The sequence below is a fragment of the Ostrinia nubilalis genome, chromosome 23 (genome assembly GCF_963855985.1).
Source record: "Ostrinia nubilalis chromosome 23, ilOstNubi1.1, whole genome shotgun sequence".
Classification (NCBI taxonomy): Eukaryota; Metazoa; Arthropoda; class Insecta; order Lepidoptera; family Crambidae; genus Ostrinia; species Ostrinia nubilalis.
Window position 1 is genome coordinate 9,126,705 of NC_087110.1, and position 23,036 is coordinate 9,149,740.

At 36.2% G+C, this 23,036-nt stretch overlaps 2 protein-coding genes and 1 long non-coding RNA gene across 3 annotated transcripts in view; 2 read left to right on the forward strand and 1 right to left on the reverse strand.

Moving 5' to 3' along the window:
- The first annotated feature begins 3,542 nt into the window (after positions 1–3,542).
- On the forward strand, positions 3,543–6,242 carry LOC135083294 (uncharacterized). Its single transcript, XR_010259567.1, has 4 exons — positions 3,543–3,817; positions 4,365–4,568; positions 4,746–4,973; positions 5,733–6,242. It is a non-coding gene; the product is annotated as an uncharacterized LOC135083294 (long non-coding RNA).
- Positions 6,243–11,692: 5,450 nt separating this feature from the next.
- Positions 11,693–23,036, forward strand: part of LOC135083377 (protein Wnt-5b-like) — a 49,075-nt gene continuing 37,731 nt past the window's right edge. Inside the window, exons 1-2 of the mRNA XM_063978116.1 lie at positions 11,693–11,994; positions 13,611–13,938. Of these exons, the coding sequence (XP_063834186.1) occupies positions 13,838–13,938 (101 nt within the window). The 5' untranslated portion in view covers positions 11,693–11,994; positions 13,611–13,837. The remainder of the gene's footprint in view (positions 11,995–13,610; positions 13,939–23,036) is intronic.
- LOC135083376 (uncharacterized) lies at positions 17,853–22,281 on the reverse strand. The gene is made up of 5 exons (XM_063978115.1): positions 21,955–22,281; positions 20,902–20,984; positions 19,763–19,882; positions 18,868–19,035; positions 17,853–18,194 (listed from the first exon to the last, which is right to left on the reverse strand). The coding sequence occupies exons 1-4, from the start codon at positions 22,157–22,159 to the stop codon at positions 18,871–18,873; spliced, it is 573 nt and encodes a 190-aa protein (XP_063834185.1). The 5' UTR covers positions 22,160–22,281; the 3' UTR covers positions 17,853–18,194; positions 18,868–18,870.

Sequence of the window (23,036 nt, forward strand, 5' to 3'; positions counted from 1 at the left end):
AAAGATTGTAGATCGTATTGGTCCGCAAATACTGCAAACGGCAGTTCATTCCTCGGTTTGGTATCTGCAAATGGTGATTGTGGATTTTCTGTTTTAAATGGTAACTTTACAAAATATCTATCTACCGCTTCCGTAAAAAAAAATGTCCTGAAGCAGTGGTTGGGTTAATACTGGGGAGTGTTTAACTATAAAAGTGCTTTATAAAAGCCTACTTGCAAAAATAAAATGAGTTTTATGCCCGTTTTCACCATTAATCCCAAATTTTTAAGTGACCCCTATAAAAACAAAATTCCTGCTATGTATCACCATAGAGGTCACTTAAAAATTAGGGATTGATGGTGAAAACGGGCATTAGTCCTTTTGATAGCTTGTCTCTCCCTAAAAATGCAATTTCCGAAAATTTTAATATAGTTATGGAAAAATATTGTAACTTTTTGATTTTGAATAAAGCTATAATTTTAAATACTACCATAAGTAATGTAATTTTTCACAAGGTAAAAGTACGTTATCCTTTTTACGAATTTATTTCAATACAAATAGTTCGAGGAAAAACTACGTAAACTACACTTACACGTTGAATGCACGACTAAATCTGAACGCCAATAAGTGGTTATCTGTAATAATACCAAACAGCATGTATTCCTTTACATGTCAACAATGCAATATTCATAATTACAACAACAAGTGTTAAAATATGTTTCGCGGAATAAGTACGCAACGCTCTTTTTTAAGTTTTTCTCAAAACCTATTAAGTGTATTTTAAATATAAATACATAGGCCCCTCACAGACATTTTTAGCTATCTTTTGATGTATAACACATATTTTTAATAATGGTAATAAATTTTTAGGACAGTTTTTTTACGCTCCTGAAAAGTTGGCATTTTTCACTTGCGTACTTATTCCAGGAAGGGTGCGATATTAGAGACTAAGCCCAACGTAAGCACTCGAGGGCTCTCCACGGCCCTCACCGAGAGTCACAAACTAGTCAACAAGTTGTACCTACTTATCTATCAACGAGTAAATCTTAATAGTATGTTAGTAGGCAGCCATTGATTTTCTCAAGTGTCTCTTTTACTCCGTATTTATTTGTCCTTTAATAATATAGTTCAACCCGTCTGTCCAGGGAGAGGCCAAATCCTCCATTTGCCTCTGGTAAGTTGGAGAGGATCGTGCTCCTGCAATGGAGACTAAATGACCTGATGATGATGATTGTAGTTTCAAGTAGATAAAGCTGAAGAGAGACAACTTTCCCCCAGGACAAACTTGACCTTCACAGGTTGGGTTTTTATTGGCGGTCAAGCTGAATATCCTGGCTACACAGTTGCAGCGGTGAGAACGAGAGGTGTAAATAGTCCCGTTGAAGAGAGACTATTACTTAGAGTAAGTATGTATGTACCTATATGGGCCAATCCTAAGGATAGAGTAGGTACATACCTAATAGTAGTAGGTAAGGAAGTAATCTTTTACCCCAAGGTCTGGTCCAGTTTTAAATTCCACAAGCCATATTGCGTTAATTTCAACTCACGCGCATTAGTCAACACTAACTCTCAACCGGCGCGATCTATCTAAGTCCGACCCTAACGAAGCTGTAGGGTAATTCAAGTGCAATCTGTCATTTCAATCTATTCTATTTGTCATTTAGCTTGTTTAATCTGTGCTGAATAAAGTGCACAATATTTAAGCAGGATATGGTTGCACGCGGATTTTTAGAGAGTTAAATCTTTTGGCCAATAGAAAACGTCATAATAGTTATTATATGAACTGGGATTGGTCAATGACTTTTGAAATTAAAATCCGATGGCCTGAAAAAATCGGTTTTCCAACAAACGTCAGTTACGCGCAAGGAGGTTTAGCTATTTATCCATCGAAGTTAATAAGGGAGAAGACATAAGACTAATTTTATTATTTGCCTGCCGCGACCCGGTTTTTACGAACAATGACGATGACGAACGATGAACCAGTAACGAGGAGCACACTTAGCAATGCTTCCAGGTTGCGCCTCGGTATCAATTAAGTAACATTTTCCGTTAAGTTTACTTTATGGCCAACTAAAGGACTTTTGCCGTCTCCATGGACAAACTCGAAGTATGATAACTACAGTCATTGTCAAAATTTTGCACTGCCATTGCCGCTGGATACCATATATCGCTACTATATTCATAGATAATAGACTTTCAGTTAATCGTCAAAATTGACATTGTTTTTTAAATAACAACAAATGGTATGAATTTTTAAATGTGATATTTTTATAAAGGTAAGTCCCCAAAACAACATTTGATAGCCTATTTTCTTTCGTTGGCATCTAAGTTCCTGTTTTCTACATATATGTTACTACTACCTATTGGATAAGTAACTAAGAACTTTGTCGTTTATTCCATGTGAACAAAATCCCTAAAAGCCCATTTGTAATAATATTCTTACTAAACACTGCTGAAAAAGGACTAAACTTCTGAGCTATGAACGTATAATCCAGTAGCATTAAGTAGGTAGGTACGTATAGCGACGTTGGAACTTGATATAGAAGTTAGCTGTTTTATATTTTTTTTCACAGCAGAAATCTTTACCTTTGATCTTAATATCTGATCGTACGTATTGTCTTTTAAAATATTACATTTGCCTAAATAAAAATAACCGACCTGCTGCTTATGTAAATTATAATTATTTATAACCCTACTTACAATGCATAACAATCATAATTAGGTATTATAACCCTACTTAACAATGCATAACAATCATAAGATAGTTTGGCGTATAAGTAGGTAGGTAGGTACTATCTAGGCCGAAGGTGGAAGCGATCGACCCGGAAATATTCTCAACCATCTCAACTATCATAATAAGTATTTAGAACAGTCCCTCCTTACCAATGATATTATAGATAATACCATTGCTCCTTACCATCAATGCAATCGAGCAGACAAAAGACATTGATAAAAATCGCCCTAAGATTTTCAAAGACTTAGTATGTACCATAATTTTATGTATATTTTATTTATTTACTTGCAAGTGTCCAAACCTATCGGACAAGTTGCAGTTCGAAAAAATATTTTAAAAGTATTTAAACGAAATCAAAGTCACCGACATATTGACAGAGCAGAGACAGAGATGCGCTTTTTTAATTCGATTTAAGTAAATAATGGTATGATTGATTAGACTAGAGTCTAATCATTAGACCTTTAGACGGGCGCAGATCCGCCGCGCCCGCAGCGCTTCAGTGGATTATTGCATTTTATGTATATTTAATCACATTTATTTACCTACATTTACATATTTACTCTTTTCTCTAAGTGTAGACACTGTTTATGTATAAGTCCACTATTGCATGCCGTGGCAACCTATAATTAAGGCAGCACTTAGATTAAGTTAAATACGTTGTAAATATTGATTGTCTTCCAGTGTATGTCTTGTTGGTTGTCCTATTAAATAAATAAAATAAATATTTATAGCAACACAATGTTTAAAAATAAAATTTTTCAAAAACGATCAATTTAATCGATTATGTCTATTCTAAATGGACATCCCTATTTGTTAGTCAAATTGTCATTCACTCGCATCACCTTTTCTCTCTCACTCACTCTTGCTGTGTTGCTGTCTTGCTTGATCCTTCTTTGTGATTCGTTTGTGTTTTAGCTTTTATTTTCGGAACTTTATTAACTACAAACTTGGCTATTCAAACGGACTCTGATTGATTGCAATAACGACATACTCAGCCTGGGATTTACTGTTTTTGTGTGGCTCGGCCAAGGCTCGGCTGGTGGTTCTATGGTGTTAGAAAATGAGCAACTTAATTATACACAACAATGGGCAGCACCTCGATCGGTAAGTACCTACATTTTGCTCTGCAATCTTATGAATAAGTACTAGCCTTGCCAAACTTCTGAATTGCCATTCTCATGGCGGGTTGTCTTGAAATGAATGTTCCGCTATTATCTGTGGTTCAACCCTGGACAGTGTGGACAGCCAGGCCCGATTCGATTGTAAGAAACTAGTCGATGGTACAGCGCAATGGAGGCATGAGCGAAACAACAATTATGTTGACAATCCAGCTGGTTTTGGTGTAAATCTAAGGAATTATTTACTTTGACACTATCTCCCTGCTCTCAATGAAAGCTTGTTTTGTTTTGTTTTTTGGAACTAAGACTACTAGATTATTATTTTTTGTAACTAAGTTTGTAACACGTCATAATTAATTATTATAACAACAATGCTTATTTACTAAAGCTGTTTAACCCTACCCTCTGACCCAAAATTCTACTAACAGCACATAATATTGAATTATCATTTTTTTTATGGTTTGCGGCTCAATTTATTCAACGCACAGGAGTATGTGTGGCATGGCATGCAATGAATCTATTTATTTTTACAGGTTACAGCTCATGATCTTATATGCACAACATGATGGACCCAAGCCCAAGATACAACACAAATGCATCTACTTCAAATCTTAGCAGAAAATGTGTGCTTTGCAGTAGAACACTAGAGCCTAGAACACGTTCACATCAGCTCATGTCCCTGAGAACTAACACTCAACATCAGGAACATAATTGTGGAACGACTAACTCCATTAGAGGTAATGCACGCTAAAGTCCTTATTTAATAAAATGTTATTGGCTATACAATCAGTCTAATTCTTGTAAAGTTATTGGTTTCTGTAAATTAATACTAAAATAAAATAATTTAAGTGCGGGACATTAAAAAACTGATAATTTTTTTAAACTTATTTCTAATTATTATTATTTTTAAACAGGTTACTGCAAATGACTACATCTGTGGGGCTTGTCACTCATTATTGCAAAGAGATACCACACCTACTTCACAAGACTCTCCAGATATGCCAACCGGTGCCCCGGTAGGTCACCAACAAGTTTGTGTTGGATGTGGTTGTTCATTATTGCGAACTTGAAGTCATTGTTTGGATACAGAGAATAATCAAGATATATTAAACATTGTTCGAAATTGGATTCAACCCAGAGAGGTAAGAGCCCTGCCAGTTTTATAATACATAAAAATAATTATGCCGGTTTATTATAATAATAAAAAAGGTTTTTTCCGAATCAGCCTTCCCATCCTTCAACTCCTTCCATTGCTTTCAATCTGCCACTACTCTCATCCATACAGGTTATACAGGGTGGAAACGATAAGTGATCTCACTCGATTATTTCTAAACTACACAAGATATCGAAAAACTGGTTACTCATCCTGAAAGTGCTTCACGAGCTCTTTCTAACGGTATCAGTAAATAGTTACAGAATTAACTGGATCTATCCGAAAATTCAATGTTTTCAGCCTCCATACTAAATGTATGCCAGCCACACAATATTAAAAGTGTTATAGATCACTTATCGTTTCCACCCTGTATAATACAAATAGACTTATATTATTAAAATATTGCAATATTATTACTTACATAATATTAAACATAATTTTTACTATTATAAAGCCAGTTAAAAATTCCCTGAGCCAAATAAACTCAGTAAAGTTTTATTTATACTTCCTGCATAACAACAGACTACTCTTTTAAACTACCACTATTCTCACTCTCAATCCTCGTTCCTCATTCATCCCTTTCGTTTCCTCCATAGACCAATCATTCCTCATCATTCAGCGTTCAAATCATAAATTATCTTTCATCACTCATCTTACTATTCCGTTACACACAAAAGTCGTTAATCCTATATAAATATTGCTCTTCTTATTGTTGAACTGTGAATCTGATGTTTTATTTTATTTTCAGATTCGTCCTTCAGATCTTCTTTGCCATAGATACTATCAGAGAGCACGAATTACTACAGTTGGTGCTTATTTAATGAAGCTGAGGACCGGTGATTCAGATGACAGAATAGCTACATTACTTGGCATTTCAAGGAGTACTCTTACAAAATATGTAATGAAAGCACGCAGTATTATGGAGGAACATTTCGTACCAGCACATTTATGGTTACAACATATTAGTAGAGAGGAAGTAGCCCAAAGAAACCTTTATGTTCCAGTCTCTTTTCGGGAAGCCAGGAAACGATTTACCACAAAGAAAGGCTATTGTCATCATGGATGGTACATACATACATTTATGTGCAAAAAAGTAGCAATTATGCATACCAAAAAAAAAAACTTATTCCCTATACAAATATCGGAATCTCTTTAAACCATTTATGGTACTTTGTTGTGATGGCGACATCATTGATGTATTGGGCCCATATTTAATAGAAAATGTAGAACATGACCATTAATAAATAATAAGTACCTACATACGTATTTTCATTTATACCTACATAACTGCCTACTTACCCTTGGGTCGGAATAAAGATATTTTTGGATTTAAATGTAAGTAAAATATATTAACTTCTTTTTAAAAAATGTTTGGCTTTTCCGTAGGCATTCCTATTTTTCCAATACGCAAAGTTCTATTTGCTGCTATTCATACGGTTTGACAAAGGGGTTCTTTATCGATCTACGATTTAAAGTGTAATTAAGACGTCTCCTACATATCTATACCTACTTATAATAAATCTGTAGAGAGGTCAATTCTGTACATGAAATATAATTTTCAAAATAACTATCAGGGGGTGATACTGATGCCAAAAATGCAATCAGTAAAATTTTTGTCTGTCTGTCTGTCCGTCTGTATGTTCCTTATAGAAACAAAAACTACTCGACGGATTTTAACGAAACTTGGTACAATTATTCTTCATACTCCTGGGCAGGTTATAGTATACTTAGGAATTCTCACGGGAACAGGAATTAGCGGGAAAATCCTTTTGTATGAAAAATCTAAACCGCTTAAGTTAGACGCTTTAAATTTCGCACGTAGGTACTTTAGTAAACTAATTCCCACGGGAACGGGAATTCGCATTATTATACATATAATTCTTGACAATAAATAGTTTTATTAGCAACTAGCGGCCGCCCGCGACTTCGTACGCGTGGATCCCGTTGTACCCCCTTCATCTATCTTACGCGGTTTAGATTTTTTCGTTCAAATGTTTTTTCCCGTTCACGTGGGAATTTTGCAATATCCTGTTGTAACTAAGCTTTAAGTTTATTAAGATACCTACATGTCAAATTTCAAGCGTCTAACTAAAGCGGTTTAGATTTTTCATACAAAGGGATTTTCCCACGAATTCCAGTTCCCGTGGGAATTAGTTTACTAAAGTACCTACGTGCGAAATTTAAAGCGTCTAACTTAAGCGGTTTAGATTTTTCATACAAAAGGATTTTCCCGCTAATTCCTGTTCCCGTGGGAATTCCTAAGTATACTATAACCTGCCCAGGAGTATGAAGAATAATTGTACCAAGTTTCGTTAAAATCCGTCGAGTAGTTTTTGTTTCTATAAGGAACATACAGACAGACAGACAGACAAAAATTTTACTGATTGCATTTTTGGCATCAGTATCACCCCCTGATAGTTATTTTGAAAATATATTTCATGTACAGAGTTGACCTCTCTACAGATTTATTATAAGTACCTATAGAAGATAGAAAATGGAAATGTACTTCTGTTATGCTAATAACCTCAAAATCTGAAGCATTTTTCCTATTGTAACGAATCTCCCGCTTATCCGTGCTTTAAGTATCTACACTAATATTATAAAGAGGAAAACTTTGTTTGTTTGGTTGTAATGAATAGACTCAAAAACTATTGGACCGTTTTTATTAAATTCTTTCACCATTCGAAAGCTACATTATCCACGAGTAACAGGCTAAATTTTATTTTGGAAAATAATAGGGTTCCGTAAAATATGTAGGTACCTAATGTAGGCCACGCGCGCGAAGCCGCGAGCGAAAAGCTAGTGGAGTATAAGGTGACAATCGTTAAGTAATTTCACATATAAAAATCATTATTTCATTGCTTGGGGGTCTTGGGGCGAACGATGTATGGACGCAGAACAATATCCTTTATTTTCAAATTTAAACAAAAAGCATTCTGTGGTTATAAAATACCTATGCTTATTTGCACCTAGTTTATCAATCACCATGTTAATTCCATGCTTTCTATCCAGTCGACTGCTCTAACGACAAGGGTGGGCAGTCGTTGAGATGACAGCGCGAAAATCGTCGGCATCCACTAATTATGACCCTTATGTACCACTATATTGACAAAGTTCTCCGTCTTCGTACGCGATATTGGAAATTTGGCATCTACCATCGGCTGATCTGACATTAGGCGTAGTCTGGCTTTGATATTCAATTTTCAACTGTATTACCTTGACAATCAGTTCAAAATTGATTACTAGAAAATTATTTGACAGACGATTTCTACTCTCGACAAATGCATTTGAATTAGCCCACTGGACCTAATGGCTGGATAACACGCGATATCTATGCAAATAATCTGCTTGTCCGTCTGCGACGAATAATTAGTGTGTACAAACACTACTTAAGTACCTATTCGTCCAAGGTACAAACTGATTACGATGTAAACTGAGCACAACGCAGCTTGAGTTACCCCCTGTTTCTGTTCATACTTAAGCATGCTCCAGAAGAAAAAGAAGACTTTGACATTAAAGTGTCATTCTCGACAATGCGTTAGGGGTGGTAAGCATTGTGATTGAAACTTGAACAGGTGGCCTGACGTCACGGCACCGCCTATGTTTAAGTTCCACGCGAAAATATGGAGGTAATTTAAATAATTAATTTCTCAGTCATTTCGTGATGAATTTCAAAAATAACTTCACCGGCTTTTTAGTTTTGGTCTATATTTTAATCCCATTCAGTGAAATCTAATGTTTTCAACGTCACGAAACTTCTCCATAAAAAAAAACCGGGCCTTAGTATCAGATAAGTCAGTATCCAAAATGTATACTCGAAACAACGTGTCTCTAGTAGACTATACCCTACTCTGAAACGGAAAACAGTAAGGCTGAGTTGCACCACCTAACTTGAACCGTGACTATAACGATAACCAGTGTATTTTGTATGGAGTTTGACAGATTTTTGACGTTCGTCAAAGTGAGATGGTGCAACCCAGCCTAAGGAGCTAATGACACAAATGCCGATTGCAAACCCAAAAGCTGAACTAAACTAGTTAGCTTCATATCTGACGCAGTTTTAACAAAAATGGAAGTCTATTTTTTATCGAAATTGTTCCTAGGTTTCATTAGATAATGGTGTCAGCTAACTTTTAAACTACTTACTTAATTTTATGCTACATTTTATAACTTTTTAACATTTTACCCATGTTTTAACGTTTTGTTGCGTTCGCGCATTCCCTATTAAGTCACGATCACCATAGATTAACAACCAGGTTGACCAGATAAGCTTCAGTTGATTTAATTAGAGATAGCCTCGATGGTGTTTATGAGTTCTAGATAATTTGATATCTTCTATGGATGGAGTTACAACAGGTTATTTAGTTTTGTTTAGGTATTTTAAGAATGTCATTGGACATTGCTGCTTAATCCAGGTCGAAGTATCAATGAAAATCTTGGCCCTTCGAGACTGATAAGTAATAATCTAAATTCTGTTTTTTATGATGTTGATCTTTTATGATGTCTCTTATGTTTGTAATAGTAGGTTTTATTACGATGTCATTTTAGTCACTCAAAGGCCTGTCATACATGGACAGCTTGAAGCAGTTAGTGACGATAGCTTCAAGCTTCGACTGCATAGCAAACTACGGAAGCAGTTGCTACTGCTCGAGCGGTTCCGTAGGTGCTCGCCCAGCAAATTAGGCGCCCCATAAAACTGTGTAATTTTCTATGCAACGAATCACATCAACGCTGCATTGTTCATTAAATTCTGGCACCTGAACGCAGCCACCAGATTAAGTAATATGGTACAGTACCTCTAGCATGAACAACTTTCGTCTTCGAATCGTTTGCGTATTCGACAAAATTCGATACTCAACCTTCGAATTTAACGATAACGTGACAATTTTTATTGTCAAAATAAGTTTCGTGCAATTTCTCATACTAAGTTCACATTACGACACGTTCACAAGGGCGCTGTTTTTAGTTTTCGTACTAAGGATAAATTCGCAATAAAGATTTTAAATAAATAAATAAAATAAGGCTGGGTTGCACCATCATACTTTAACTTTGACAAACGTCATAAATCTGATAAATTCCATACAAAAAGCACCGGTTATCGTCATAGTTACCGTTAAAGTTATGTGGTGCAACTCAGCCTAAAATCTTTTGATGGCGATTCGAATACGCAAACCATTTGAACTCGAAAGTTTTTCGAGCTAGCCGTATAGGGCAGACGCCTCGGATATGACTAGTCCCTTAACCCTTTAAAAACAGCCATAGTCTCAACTCTCAAGGCATCTCAACAAGAATAAAACCATAGACACACCCTCAGAGACAGGAACCGGCAATTAGACACGGTGGAGTGCGCATTTATGAATAATAATCACTGCTAAATGATCACTTGACGAGATTTAGCTTTGACTTGGCTTGGAATGACGACATTGTAATTTTTAATTAATAGTCTAGGCCTGATGGGCCATCTTCCTGATAGACAATCTATCAGAAAAGATGCTTAAATTCTTTAATAAATTACCACAAACTGTTGTAGAACTACCCATTCATAAATTCAAATTAAGCACATATTTTTTTTTTTTTGACAAGGAATATTCTATATATACCTACAACAATGCTTAAATTGTAGATTTTTTACAATCCTGAAATAATATGACAAACTTACTTTTCACATTTTTGGTTGGTAAAACTTATTGGTTGTGTTTAATTAAAAAAATAACAAAATCTCAAGAAAATTACCAGTGGCTACTTAAATCAATAATCACAATAAGAAAACTTCTTACATTATTGTTCGTGTTTTATTTGCCTTAAACATCCCGCCTGCCGTCAACATACGGGATTCGAACCCACACCCGCTGGCCCTATAGCCAAGCTCGCAAACCAACCAACCTATGTGGCAACCATAAAAATGAGTCTTGCACAGGTACTACAAAAAGTGACTTAGTAAATAGAAAGTAGACACAGTGCTAGAGATGGTACGACACAGTAAAAAGGATGTAAAAACTAGAAAGAAAACATTCACCAAGGTAGGATTTTATCGAATGAAGAAATGGACTAGACTGCTTTGGTAAAAAGCTGGATAGGTACCTATCTAAGGTATGTATACTTATTTACGCAATTTTTATTATTAGGACATGCTTCTCCTTTTGGCCTACCAAAATAATTAAGCATCTAATTATAAAATAATATCAATTAAACAAATTAATAGTTCCATAGATAGAAATCCGGAGTAACAGGTACTTAATCGTAATGTAAACTTTACAAGACGTGGCCTTGTTTATAATAATTAATATTCAAAGATAATTAAATTGTTAATTCTGCTTTTTTGTCACTTAGAACTTGACTCTCTTTTTTGGATGTATTCATAATTGATATTTGTAATCTATACAAAAACCATTACGATTAGCTATTTTAGAGTCCAATAAAACTTCATAATTAACAATGACACTTCTATGAACTAGATAGTTTTGCAACTAAATGTTTACAATATTAGATAGCACACGACCTTTTTAAAGTAAATACTGAAGTGGGCACTATATTTCTATCAATGTTGATCCTTAGATGAAGTCGTCATCAAGCCAACAAAAGTCTTTTGTCAATCGAAAGCTCAAAACCTGTCGAACTTTTTGTACATCTCAATGTCGGACTCAAATCTCGTGCTAGCAAACCTAGCTTAGCCAACTAAGTTATACTCAAGTAGGCCGTCAGAGCCTCAGAGCCAGACGTAAGCCAGTCTGTTCCCATACCCGGTGAAAGGCACACGTTTGCCTCCACTTAACCCTAACTTAATCGTAACTTAAACCGATTTTTCGTAAAATATTCTAAGTAAAAACTATTTTGTACCAAAATAGAGCAGTAATCAAGTGGTATAAGTGATTTCAAGTGAAGTTTAAGTCATGTGTAGCAAGGTTAAGAGACCAGTGCGAACTTTTTTGTTTCTTTTATTATTATAGTGGAATGCGTAAAATACTTTTGTAGGATGCCGTGTACATTTAACTGTGATTTCACAAAACGAGGTTTATTTGCATTTTGCTTTTGTTATTGAATATTTGTTTTTGAATTCACGCTGGGTTTCATTTTGACGAAGATGATGCCGGTTGAAAATGTCTAGAATAGTTTGAAATTGAAATTATAGTACTCACTCTACATTCATACTTATTTGAAGACTTTAAATTGTTCTCAAGGTATTTTTTTGCAATCCACAAAAGATTTTAAACTTTTACAACTTTGGTGTCAATGTCTTATCTTCTAAAATAGATATAGCGATTTTTTAAAGTAATTAATTAAAATAGTAACAGCTTGTCGGCATTCGGCAATAGTTATTTTGAATAAATTGTAGTTATTACGTACAACTTATTTACAAGTACACAACTAAATACAATAACACATGCACCAAATAAAACTCTTCATGCGCGCAATCCCTAATATGTGACATTGTTTTGTCGAATAATCTCTATCAAACATTATACTGGGTCGAATCCTGTTAATTATTGGACTTCCCGTATCTCGTGAGGAATATTCCACTAATTAATTATCATTAGCAGTTTCCTATGAAATTGATAGTAGATTTTCCAGGAACTGAAACAATACGCTATAAGTCGTTTGATGAATAGAGCTTAAAGGCATAGATATTTAGACATGTTAACCTTTGTCTATAGAAAACACGCCATTTGAATAAAACTAGGTTTGTTTTAGTTTTGTCTTTCATCATCATCATCATCATCTCAGCCATAGGACGTCCACTGCTGAACATAGGCCTCCCCCAATGCTTTCCATGTTACCCGGTTGGTAGCGGCCTGCGTCCAGCGCTTTCCTGCTATGATGTCGTCGGTCCACCTTGTGGGTGGATGTCCCAGTTTTGTTTTTAGTACATAATAATAAAATAAGTAATGCTTAAGCGCCTAAGTACTTAAAAAAGCTTTGACTTTGAACTGCTCAAAAAACATAGTGATGTCAATATAACGATACTTTGCTATGAATTATTTAGACCACGAGGAAACTACGAGTACCTACACAAATTATTGTTAAAATCAGCCTAATGTTTGCATTTCTAAATATTTTGCAAGTAAAAACATACTTCATCATCATCATCATTTCAGCCACAGGACGTCCACTGCTGAACATAGGCCTCCCCAAAGAAAACATAGCAATTTGCGAAATACAGTTTGATTATGATTCTGAACGTTTATTTTTCTTAATATTAATGTCTACCTCAGGTAAACAACCTGACAAAGCTGCAAAGTTCAACGTATTGTTATTTTCTAGCCCACAATAAAGGTATCGCTTACATTTTTCCACAGAATCTAATTTACAACAAAATCCGACGTAAGGCAATATTGTTGAAGGCTTGCGAGGCAAACGCCCGTGTGAGCCGGCTTAGGGCTCACGCACACGAGTAAGGCTGTTTGTAGGTAAATTATGTAGGTACCTTTTAAGAGACAATAGTGTAGTTGACACCACTATAAATTCGCAAAAAAACAGCAGCAAGTAGGTACTAATTTCATCAAAAGTTATTTCATAATTAAGTTTGATTCTATGGTGGATCCACTCGTGACACAAACATAAAGCGTTCTTTGAAACTTAGCGTGAATTTAATCTTATAAATTGATCAGTTTCTTAATATAAACATTAGCTGTAGTTAGGAATTGTTAATTGTAAGCACCTCGCAAATAAAATGGCCTAACAGTGACAGTATAAGTGAAGAAACAATTAAAAATATGTCATGAAGGGCCAAAACCATGTGATTTTTAAATACAACATGAGTGCCACTTCTCGTCCACCTTATTGACAACAACTACGAAAGTTAAAACAAAAGTGCGAAGATGGAAGCCGCCATTTTATGCCCGCCGCATTGACAAGATGGCGTCCGGCGTATTCCGGTTTCTGGTGCTGCTGGCAGTGCTGGTGTGGGTGGCTGGAGACGAGGCCAAGGTTGCAGTCACCTCGAACGCCAGCTGGTTGTAAGTATACTCACTATTTTTGAGGGAAGTCAAACATAACTTCGAACTCCTATGTTCTTCTGATTAAGTTCGTTGCAGGTCCAATGACAGTATAAATTTCCCCCGGGACAAACTTGACCATCACTGGTTGGGTTAATATTGGCGGCCAAGCTGTAGATCTTGGGCTACACAGGAGTTGTGGGAATAGTCTCGTTTTATACTCACTATTCGTACGTTTCGACTAAAAAAATATGTTCTGAAAAGCCTCCTCTACGGATTTTCATTACCGGTCCTGCGCTGCCCACATTCAGGTGCTTCCCGCGACCTTTACCAGATCTTAGGTCCACCAAGTGGGAGGCCTAGGCAGACCTCCCACTTGGTGGACAACTCTCACAAGGCTAGGCAGCCTACACTACGTTTTCACATCCTGCCCCTCTATTTTCACTCGTGAAGCGTGTCCTTGTTTTGTATGAAGAATTACAGCACAATATTAGACTACTATAAAGCGCACTTAATACCAGAAAGCATTAATTCCCCGTCAACATTATGGGCTAAATAGAACAAAACTATGCAATTACATGAAAGTTGTTCAGGCTGTCTGTCTCTCTTCATTTCTAATTCAGTTTAGTCGCCACACCAAAATCGCCACGATTAGCAAAGATTGGATGGAATCGAAACTACCAAACTATAACATCTCATAAAGAATTCCTCATCCAATCCGATGTCCTATAATGATATCCCGCGTGTTTCCTCGCTTTTATTGCACCTGAGTCTCCGTCTAGACTGGCCATAAAGCCAATAACTATCTGTATAACAGCCTCAATGTTATGAGAAAATGAGAATGTGATATCACAGGATTATGTGTCCACTAGCTTTTCGCCCGCGGCTTCGCCCGCGTGGAATTTTGTCAGTCACAGAAAAACAATATCGCGCGCGTATTTGCTCACCGTTTAGACCTACCCTGGACTACGACAAACATTTTAAAACCAAAATCAGCACAACCGGCCCAGCCGTTCTCGAGTTATAATCAGACTAACGAACAGCAATTCATTTTTATTTATATAGAATATATATGTAGATAGATAGATGATAGCTAGCGGCCGCCCGCGACTTCGTACGCGTGGATCCCGTTTTACCCCCTTCATCTATCTTCAGCGGTTAACTCCCGTTCCCGTAGGAATTTTGCAATATCCTGTTGTAACTGAGCTTTAAGTTTAATAAGGTACCTGCATGCCAAATTTCAAGCGTCTATCTTACGCAGTTTAGATTTTTTCATACATATGTTTTTTCCCGCTAACTCCCGTTCCCGTGGGAATTTTACGATATCCTGTTGTACCTAAGCTTTAAGTTTACTAAGGTACCTGCACACCAAATTTCAAGCATATAACTTAAGCGGTTTAGATTGTTCATACAAAAGGATTTTTCCGCTAATTCCCGTTCCCGTGGGAATTTCGGGAATTCCTTTCTTAGTGCACCTCTACGGTACCTAAACTACGTCCCTTCCAAATTTCAAGTGCCTACGTTTAGCCGTTTAGGCTGTGCGTTGATCTGTCAGTCAGTCAGTCAGTTTCTCCTTTTATACAGGGTGTCCCGTAATGTAACGTCAAGCCGGAACTGGGTGTTGAGGCAAGTTGTGCTGGTTATCAGAAAAATATAAAAAAAATCTATGTGGCATATTTTAAAAATAATAGGCATTTAAAAAAAAACAAAAAATTCTACTCCAGGTGACGGTCCTTTTGCTCGTGTTGCCACAAATCTTCACTTTTTCCAAATTTTTTTTTTTGTTATGTAACCCTGAATAATGCTTCTCTAAATCGTTATCAAAATTACAAAACCAGCTGCTCCAGCTTGGATGAAAAAAATAGATTATTCCCAAAAAAAAATTCAAAATAAAAATTTTGCCTAGTTTAAACTGACTGTACTGAAAAAAAAATGTACTACGCGAGTGTGGCAAGTAACGTCATAATTTGGCGCATTTAGTAAGGATTCCAAAATGGTATAACACTTGGTAAATTTTTGCTGTAATTGTCGACAATTTTTGGTTTTTTGGAAATAATCCCGTTTTTAACTTTATCTACCTTGGTTAAAATTTAATATTCTAATGTGCCCAAAATTCAAGTTTCTGTGACTGACTACCATACAGTCAGTCACAGAAACTTTTGTCACCATGACAGTAATTAGTAGTTGACATACTGTGACAAAAGTCACCCGTGCGCGCGCGCCTTTACTACCTGCTCTGCCTGCACTTGTACTTGGTAACAGGGATAATAAGGATATGAAGTTTCGGTTATGGATACGGTTACGGATATTAGAATAATATTATACCGGTTTCGGTTACGGTCACGGATATGAAATCATTTCAGATTATCCGAAAGTCTCGGATAATTTCGGTTACGGAATTATTAGAATTTCAAAAATGTAGGTATAATTCAAATAGCAAGATGCTGCGTGAGCGTGACCCACATAGCTACTTTATGTACCAACTAAGACGACACCTATGTATGATAAAGGTAAAACAGGCTGGCATATTAGTTGGTGCCAGCGAATGCCAGACAAGTTGGTAACAAATATTAAGATTTAAGGTACAATTCCAAGACGGACCGCAGACCGCAAACTGCAAAACTATGAAATCGGCAGCGCGGCATTGCAGCTGCGGCGTGTATACTGCAGATTTCATAGAGTTTTGCAGTTTGGCCTTTATCCGAAACTATCCGTAACTTTTGAATCAGTTTCGGTTACGGTTATGGACATTTTTTTATTTCGGATATCCGATAGTTTCGGTTACGGTTACGGATATCCATTAACATCCCTGCTTGGTAAGATGGCCCTCTCCGTCCCGCTCATACCTTTTAAAATGGCTTCTCCACCTCACTTAAGCCAGAAACTTGAATTTTGGGCACATTAGAATAATATTTTTAACCAAGGTAGATAAAGTTAAAAACGGGATTATTTCCAATAAACAAAAATTGTCGACAATTACAGCAAGATTTTACAAAGTGTTATACCATTTTGGAATCCTTACTAAATGCGCCAAATTATGACGTCACTTGCCACACTCGCATAGTACACTTTTTTTTCAGTACAGTCAGTTTAAACTAGGCAAAATTTTTATTTTGATATTTTTTTTGGGAATAATGTATTTTTTTCATCCAAGTTGGAGCAGCTGGTTTTGTAATTTTGATAACAATTTAGAGAAGCATTATTCAGGGTTACATAACAAAAAAAAAATTTGGAAAATGTGAAGATTTGTGGCAACACGAGCAAAAGGACCGTCACCTGGAGTAGAATTTTTTGATTTTTTTTAAATGCCTATTATTTTTAAAATATGCCACATAGATTTTTTTTTATATTTTTCTGATAACCAGCACAACTTGCCTCAACACTCAGTTCCGGCTTGACGTTACATTACGAGACACCCTGTATATTTAGATTTCCAATCAAAAAGTAGATATCTACGGGTATGTTATTGCCCAGTAGTTATTAGGAACTTGTTTATTATATGACGTTATTTATGTTACTGAATCCTATCCTACTAATATGTATTATAAATGCGAAAGTATGTGTGGATGTCTGTATGTCTGGATACTCTGAATGTTTGTTACTCTTTCACGCACTACTAAACGGATTTTGATGAAACTTTACAGTATTATTGTTTATAACCCAGAATAACATATATGCTATAATTTATGACGATCTGTGACAAACTAAATTTCACGCGGGTGAAGCCGCGGGCAAAAGCTAGTAATTTAATAAAATTAAATGTTTTATTCCTCCTGTATAATTTTAGACTGGAAATCAAACCCAACGCAAATATTAAGTCAGTTCCTCTATGTAAATTTTAGTTATTTTTATAACATTACATATTGATTTTTGTTGAGAGCATCGCATTAAAACTTTCATGATTTATTTATACAAACAAAAGAGAGATTTCACATTTTTATTTACATAAAAGTCCTAACATCGTAATATACCGACAGCATAATCTTTTAAAGTCACCGTTGAAAAGCTTAGTTAGCTAATGAATTTGTAATACCTTTATTGGCTCCTCAAAAGAATTTTCTTCTCCTATTAATGTGACCTGTAACAACTATTCTCAATCTCAATCTAGAGTCATGGAGTCAGAATTAAAATAAGTATTTAGCAGATGATCAGTTGTAGTAAAGTTCGTTAGGAGCACACAAGTCGTTGAGCCAAGTGAGCAAGCTGGCAGACGCCACTTCGATGTTATATGTGCCTTTGTGAGTCATAGATTGATATATAAAGAAGTATTTAGCAAATTACAACTGTCTACAGCATTTTTGCGCACGGGTTATGCATAGCTTATTTTTATTGCTTTAATACCTAGAAATAAGAATAACAACAAAAAATTGTTCTGAATTTGCTTTTATGTGTAAAAAATAGAAATAATCATATCAAAGAATGTATGAAACATGGACATAGAGATGATTTCATTTGTTGCCAAATATTTTTTTTTCTTTCTTTCTTCATTTTTTTCTAATTATTAAAATACACCAAACATCCATTCAAGATTCATTCTCACAAGAGAAGTTTTGAAATAGAGTCCAAATATTTATTAAAAATGAAAAGTTCTACTTTCCTGTCATGTTCCATAGAGGATTTTTCTCAAAAAAACCTAACCCTATCATGCTTTCAGTATACTGGTCTTGGTTACGTCGTCTCTCAAATCCCACTATATTTTTATGGAAGCGTGCCCCTTGTTCTTGCGAATAAACCCCCATAATTATCTATAAATGTATCCCAATGAGAATTTGACGTGCATCTTTAGAGACATTTTACTATGAAGATGGAAAATTCAAATCGCTATAACTTCTTAAAAAGCAAATATTTTAGATTTGTAATCGCACTTTTTTATATAAATTTGCTTAAATAATCAGAATATAATAAGTAAAATCCATGCGCAAAAAAAAAAAATTTTTTTGTTGACCGGTGTTATCAATTGTGGTAAAGTTCGTTCGGAGCACACAAGTCGTTGAGCGAAGTGAGCAAGCTGGCAGACACCACTTCGATGTTGTGTGTGCCTTTGGGAATGCCGTACAGCCAGAACTCGTATACCAGCATTGAGACGTCGCTGCATTCGAAGGTTAGGTTGATGGACTCCTGGAAAAAATACTGTCACTGATTTTTCTAGATTGTCTGAAGACGCGCTTAGATTTCGCCCCGTCACAGTCTCTAATGTCATGACACATGCTAAGATCGAAAAGGGCGTTCCTCAATTGGATGAAAGATCTTATGAAAGTATCTTGCAGTGGCTGGAGATCGTTCTCTTTGACTCTCCTATGAGAGGTTTATAGTCCTATTAAACTGATATTGGCTGACCTCTGGTGTAGAAAGTCGGTATACTAATCTTCCAACCCAAGCAGACGTTAATCTAAATATATTAACTCAAAGGTGACTGACTGACTGACTGACATAGTGATCTATCAACGCACAGCCCAAACCACTGGACGGATCGGGCTGAAATTTGGCATGCAGGTAGATGTTATGACGTAGGCATCCGCTAAGAAAGGATTTTACGAAACTCCACCCTAAAGTAAAATGGGATCCACGCGTATGAAGTCGCGGGCGGCCGCTAGTATTTTATGTAATGGGGGATCTTGTTTTGCCAGCTTATAAAAAGTGTTGTTGTGGAAATACCCGATTGTGTTGAAACCGATTGTTATTTGTCAACATTTAACACAAATGTGGCATACCATACACATAATGTCGAAAATGCAGGATATGAGGTGTCCATGAGGAGGACGAAACGCTTCACTGCCTTCAGACATTTTACCTACTTATGAATGAATAATCATCTAGAAGTTAAACAAAAATTAGAAACCCTTACCTGTAGAATCCCCCCGCTAGTGATGAACCCCTGTGACTCGTTGGTATCTGCGAAGAGGATCACGTTGAACCCTGTGATGATGTACGTCTTCTTTGGATCCCCGGTGGGAGTTGGCTCGTTCTGAAATATATTTTTTTATCCACAACGAGGAAGCTCTTGGTTTGTATCTCACCTGGCCGAAGGTGGAAGCGAGCTTCACCCGGAATCCTCAACCACAGAGGAACTGGCTATCTTTACCTCTAACTGCCGGAACACAACAATGCTGTTAACATTGTTGTTATGGCGACAGACTTAAGTAAGATGGTGGTAGCTAGCCAGGTGAACTTAGAACAAGCCGAACAGAAAAATCTGCCCCCACTGGGAATCGAACCCGGGACCTCTGCGTCTGAAGCAGGTGGTCTTACCACTAGACCACAGAGGCGGTTAAAGCTTCATTAGCAGGCTCTTTTCATGGCACTTATACACGTCCCAATATACCATAGCCATACCACTACTCCGGGACAACATATAGGCTGGTGCTGAGGAGAAGTGACTGAAGGAACTCACGCTCGTATTCACAAACGATGCTTGCTTAAGTGAAGCAGCAAATCGAACGCACATCGTTGAATATAGCTCTGTGATTGGTTCGTGTGTTACCTTGTGCGTCCACGCGTACTGTGAGACCTCATATTAATGTTTGTGAATACGGGCGTCAGTATTTTAAGGTTCACATTGCTACGTGGTGTTTAAAAAATGTTTTGTAAGCTGTAGTGGTGATGGACAGCTAAATATCTGTCAGCTCTACAAAAGATGGATGGTAGAATAAAGACCGTCATATTATTTTATTTTAATCTCTTCTCTTATACAGGGTGTCCCAAAATTAGCACGTCATACTGACATTGGAGGTAGCTGAGTCTAAGACGCATCGAACAAGCTTAATATGTCCATAGAAAAATTTCATAAGTTTTAAGATATAACCAATAATATACTTGTTAGATGCGTCTTAAGCTCATTTACCTCTGGTGTCAGTGTGACGTGCAAAATTTGGGACACCCTGTATGTTGTAATCCTCAATATCATAAATTCAAACAGAACTAAATCTTTTATCACTTTTGCGTGTATGAATGTGTTCAGTTTTCAATTTTAAAATGTGTAACTACCTTCGTTGGGTACGAGAGCGTCAAATTGATGTCTTGCTTCGGGAACGACCATGACTTTGTGCCATAAATTATCAGTTCTGGATCTGAAAAGATAATAGACCTTATCTGCAGACATTCAAATGCCTAATTGCAATGAAATAGGCAAAGGCACCATAATAAACAAATAAAATTTAAATCATCTAGCGATAACGTTTGATAAAATTGTCGTCACGTCTACGTATCGTAGATTAGCTAATAAAATAATTTATGGTTTTAGTAGCATTAAGGAAAAAACTTCCAAAAGCAGTGGACAGTGTACATTTCAACTGATCAATTCAAGATCAATTCCACAAAATGTGCACAGTTCCAGAAAACGTCACTTCTAATCAATGAAAAATGCGCCGAATGACGTCATGAGGTACTTTTTTTATTTAAACTGCACTAAATTGTATTATGTACGGATGAGAGCACATAATTCTAAACTCAGTAGCGTCTTATCTAAGTGTAATAAGGATTATTTTTCAACAAAAATGTAGAGTTTCATGTGCTGTTGTTGACCCTACTTCAATGTTTTGATACATTACGTCCATGCAACTCGCACAGTCGTACATCATAATACTAATTTCTATTGAAAATCGCCTTTAATTATAATAACATAAGATTTCAGTCTTCACTTGCATGCAACTCACGAAGGCGAGTGAGCTTTACTTGTGTGTGTACGTGTACATGCACATACCGATAGTGTAATGTTTATAAAAACTTTTGAAAAACGAACAGTAGCGAGCCACCACACATGTAAAGCTCACTCGCCTTCGTGAATGAGGGTTTTCGCGATTGAAAAATCCGCCAGATGGCAATACGTAGACGCGAGGTCTAAATGCTGCATGATTGGTTATTTTTGACATGACATTGAGAGATATGTCAAAATCCACCAATCACACAGCATTTGGACCTCGCGTCTACGTATTGCCATCTGGCGGATTTTTCAATCGCGAAAACCCTCATTGCAACAACTATACTTCTTACCTCCATGTGACAAACAATAAAGATTTTGAAAGGAGATGAAAAACTTACTTTCCACCGGCTGGAAGCTACAGTAATATTTGTTGGCAGTCTTGTAGATCTTCGCGTTCACTTTACTTATAGTATCATTTTCAAAATGCTGAGAATAATTCAAACTTTTCACATTTTCGTGGGTTTTCACCAAGGAACTGAGGGCTGCACTACCAAAAGCCACACACAGCACTAATAAAAGGCCTTTTTGTAGAGTCCCATTCATAATAATTTAATTTTAATTACCAATCAGACTAGAGCTAAAAAGACTAATTAAAAACAAAGTGTGCTGTGCTTATCGTATTGATAACGCCAATTTAATTTTGGTAGTAACTAATCTAAAGATTGGACGATATCGATACTAAGATACTTGGAAACGTCGCCGAATTTTTATTATTATTGATGCTTAATTATATTGTTATTATCTCTCATATAAGGCTGAGTTGCACCACCCAAATTTGACCGTAACTATGACGATAACCGGTGCATTTTGTATGGAGTTTGACAGATATTTGACGTTTATCTCAGTTAAAGTAAGATGGTGCAACGCAGCCTAAATCTCATGACTAAACATTGTCCTTTATAATGCGCAATATGTTATTAAACACTGAATTTTAACTACTAACGCATCGGTGGCCTTTCCTTGTACCTACTGGTTATTTGGATGATTTAATTGATCTTTAAAATTAATCCAAAATTAACAGCCAAGATAATTTGTTGTCACTAGTGTCCCATCTGGGAATTGAACCCGGGGAGATAATTTAAAGTTTTAACCATCGATAAGGCGGGTTTCATTTTCATGATCAAATATATTTTATTTCTCTAGCTCTGCATAGATATTGTCTATTACAGTACATATTATTATTATTCTGTGCTGTTACACATTTGGAAGAAATACAAAAACATAAGAGACTACAAAAGTTTCTTCAAATTCTCTATTATTATGCATATTAACTTCACAGACCTGACCTATCATTTTTGTAACAAATTAGTTTTTGTAGCGGACTACTTTTTAATTTCAAGTTTTTTTTATTTATAAAAAAGATTGTTATATTTAATTACTAACCCAATGAAATCACTTACAAACCCACCGGAAACCATTG

Excerpts from the sequence above, each read along its gene's own strand:
- LOC135083376 (XM_063978115.1), bottom strand. The coding sequence starts at position 22,159 with ATGAATGGGACTCTACAAAAAGGCCTTTTATTAGTGCTGTGTGTGGCT. Across the intron at positions 20,985-21,954 it reads TAGCTTCCAGCCGGTGGAAA|ATCCAGAACTGATAATTTAT; the intron begins GTAAGTTTTTCA and ends TTATCTTTTCAG. Across the intron at positions 19,883-20,901 it reads CGCTCTCGTACCCAACGAAG|AACGAGCCAACTCCCACCGG; the intron begins GTAGTTACACAT and ends AATATATTTCAG.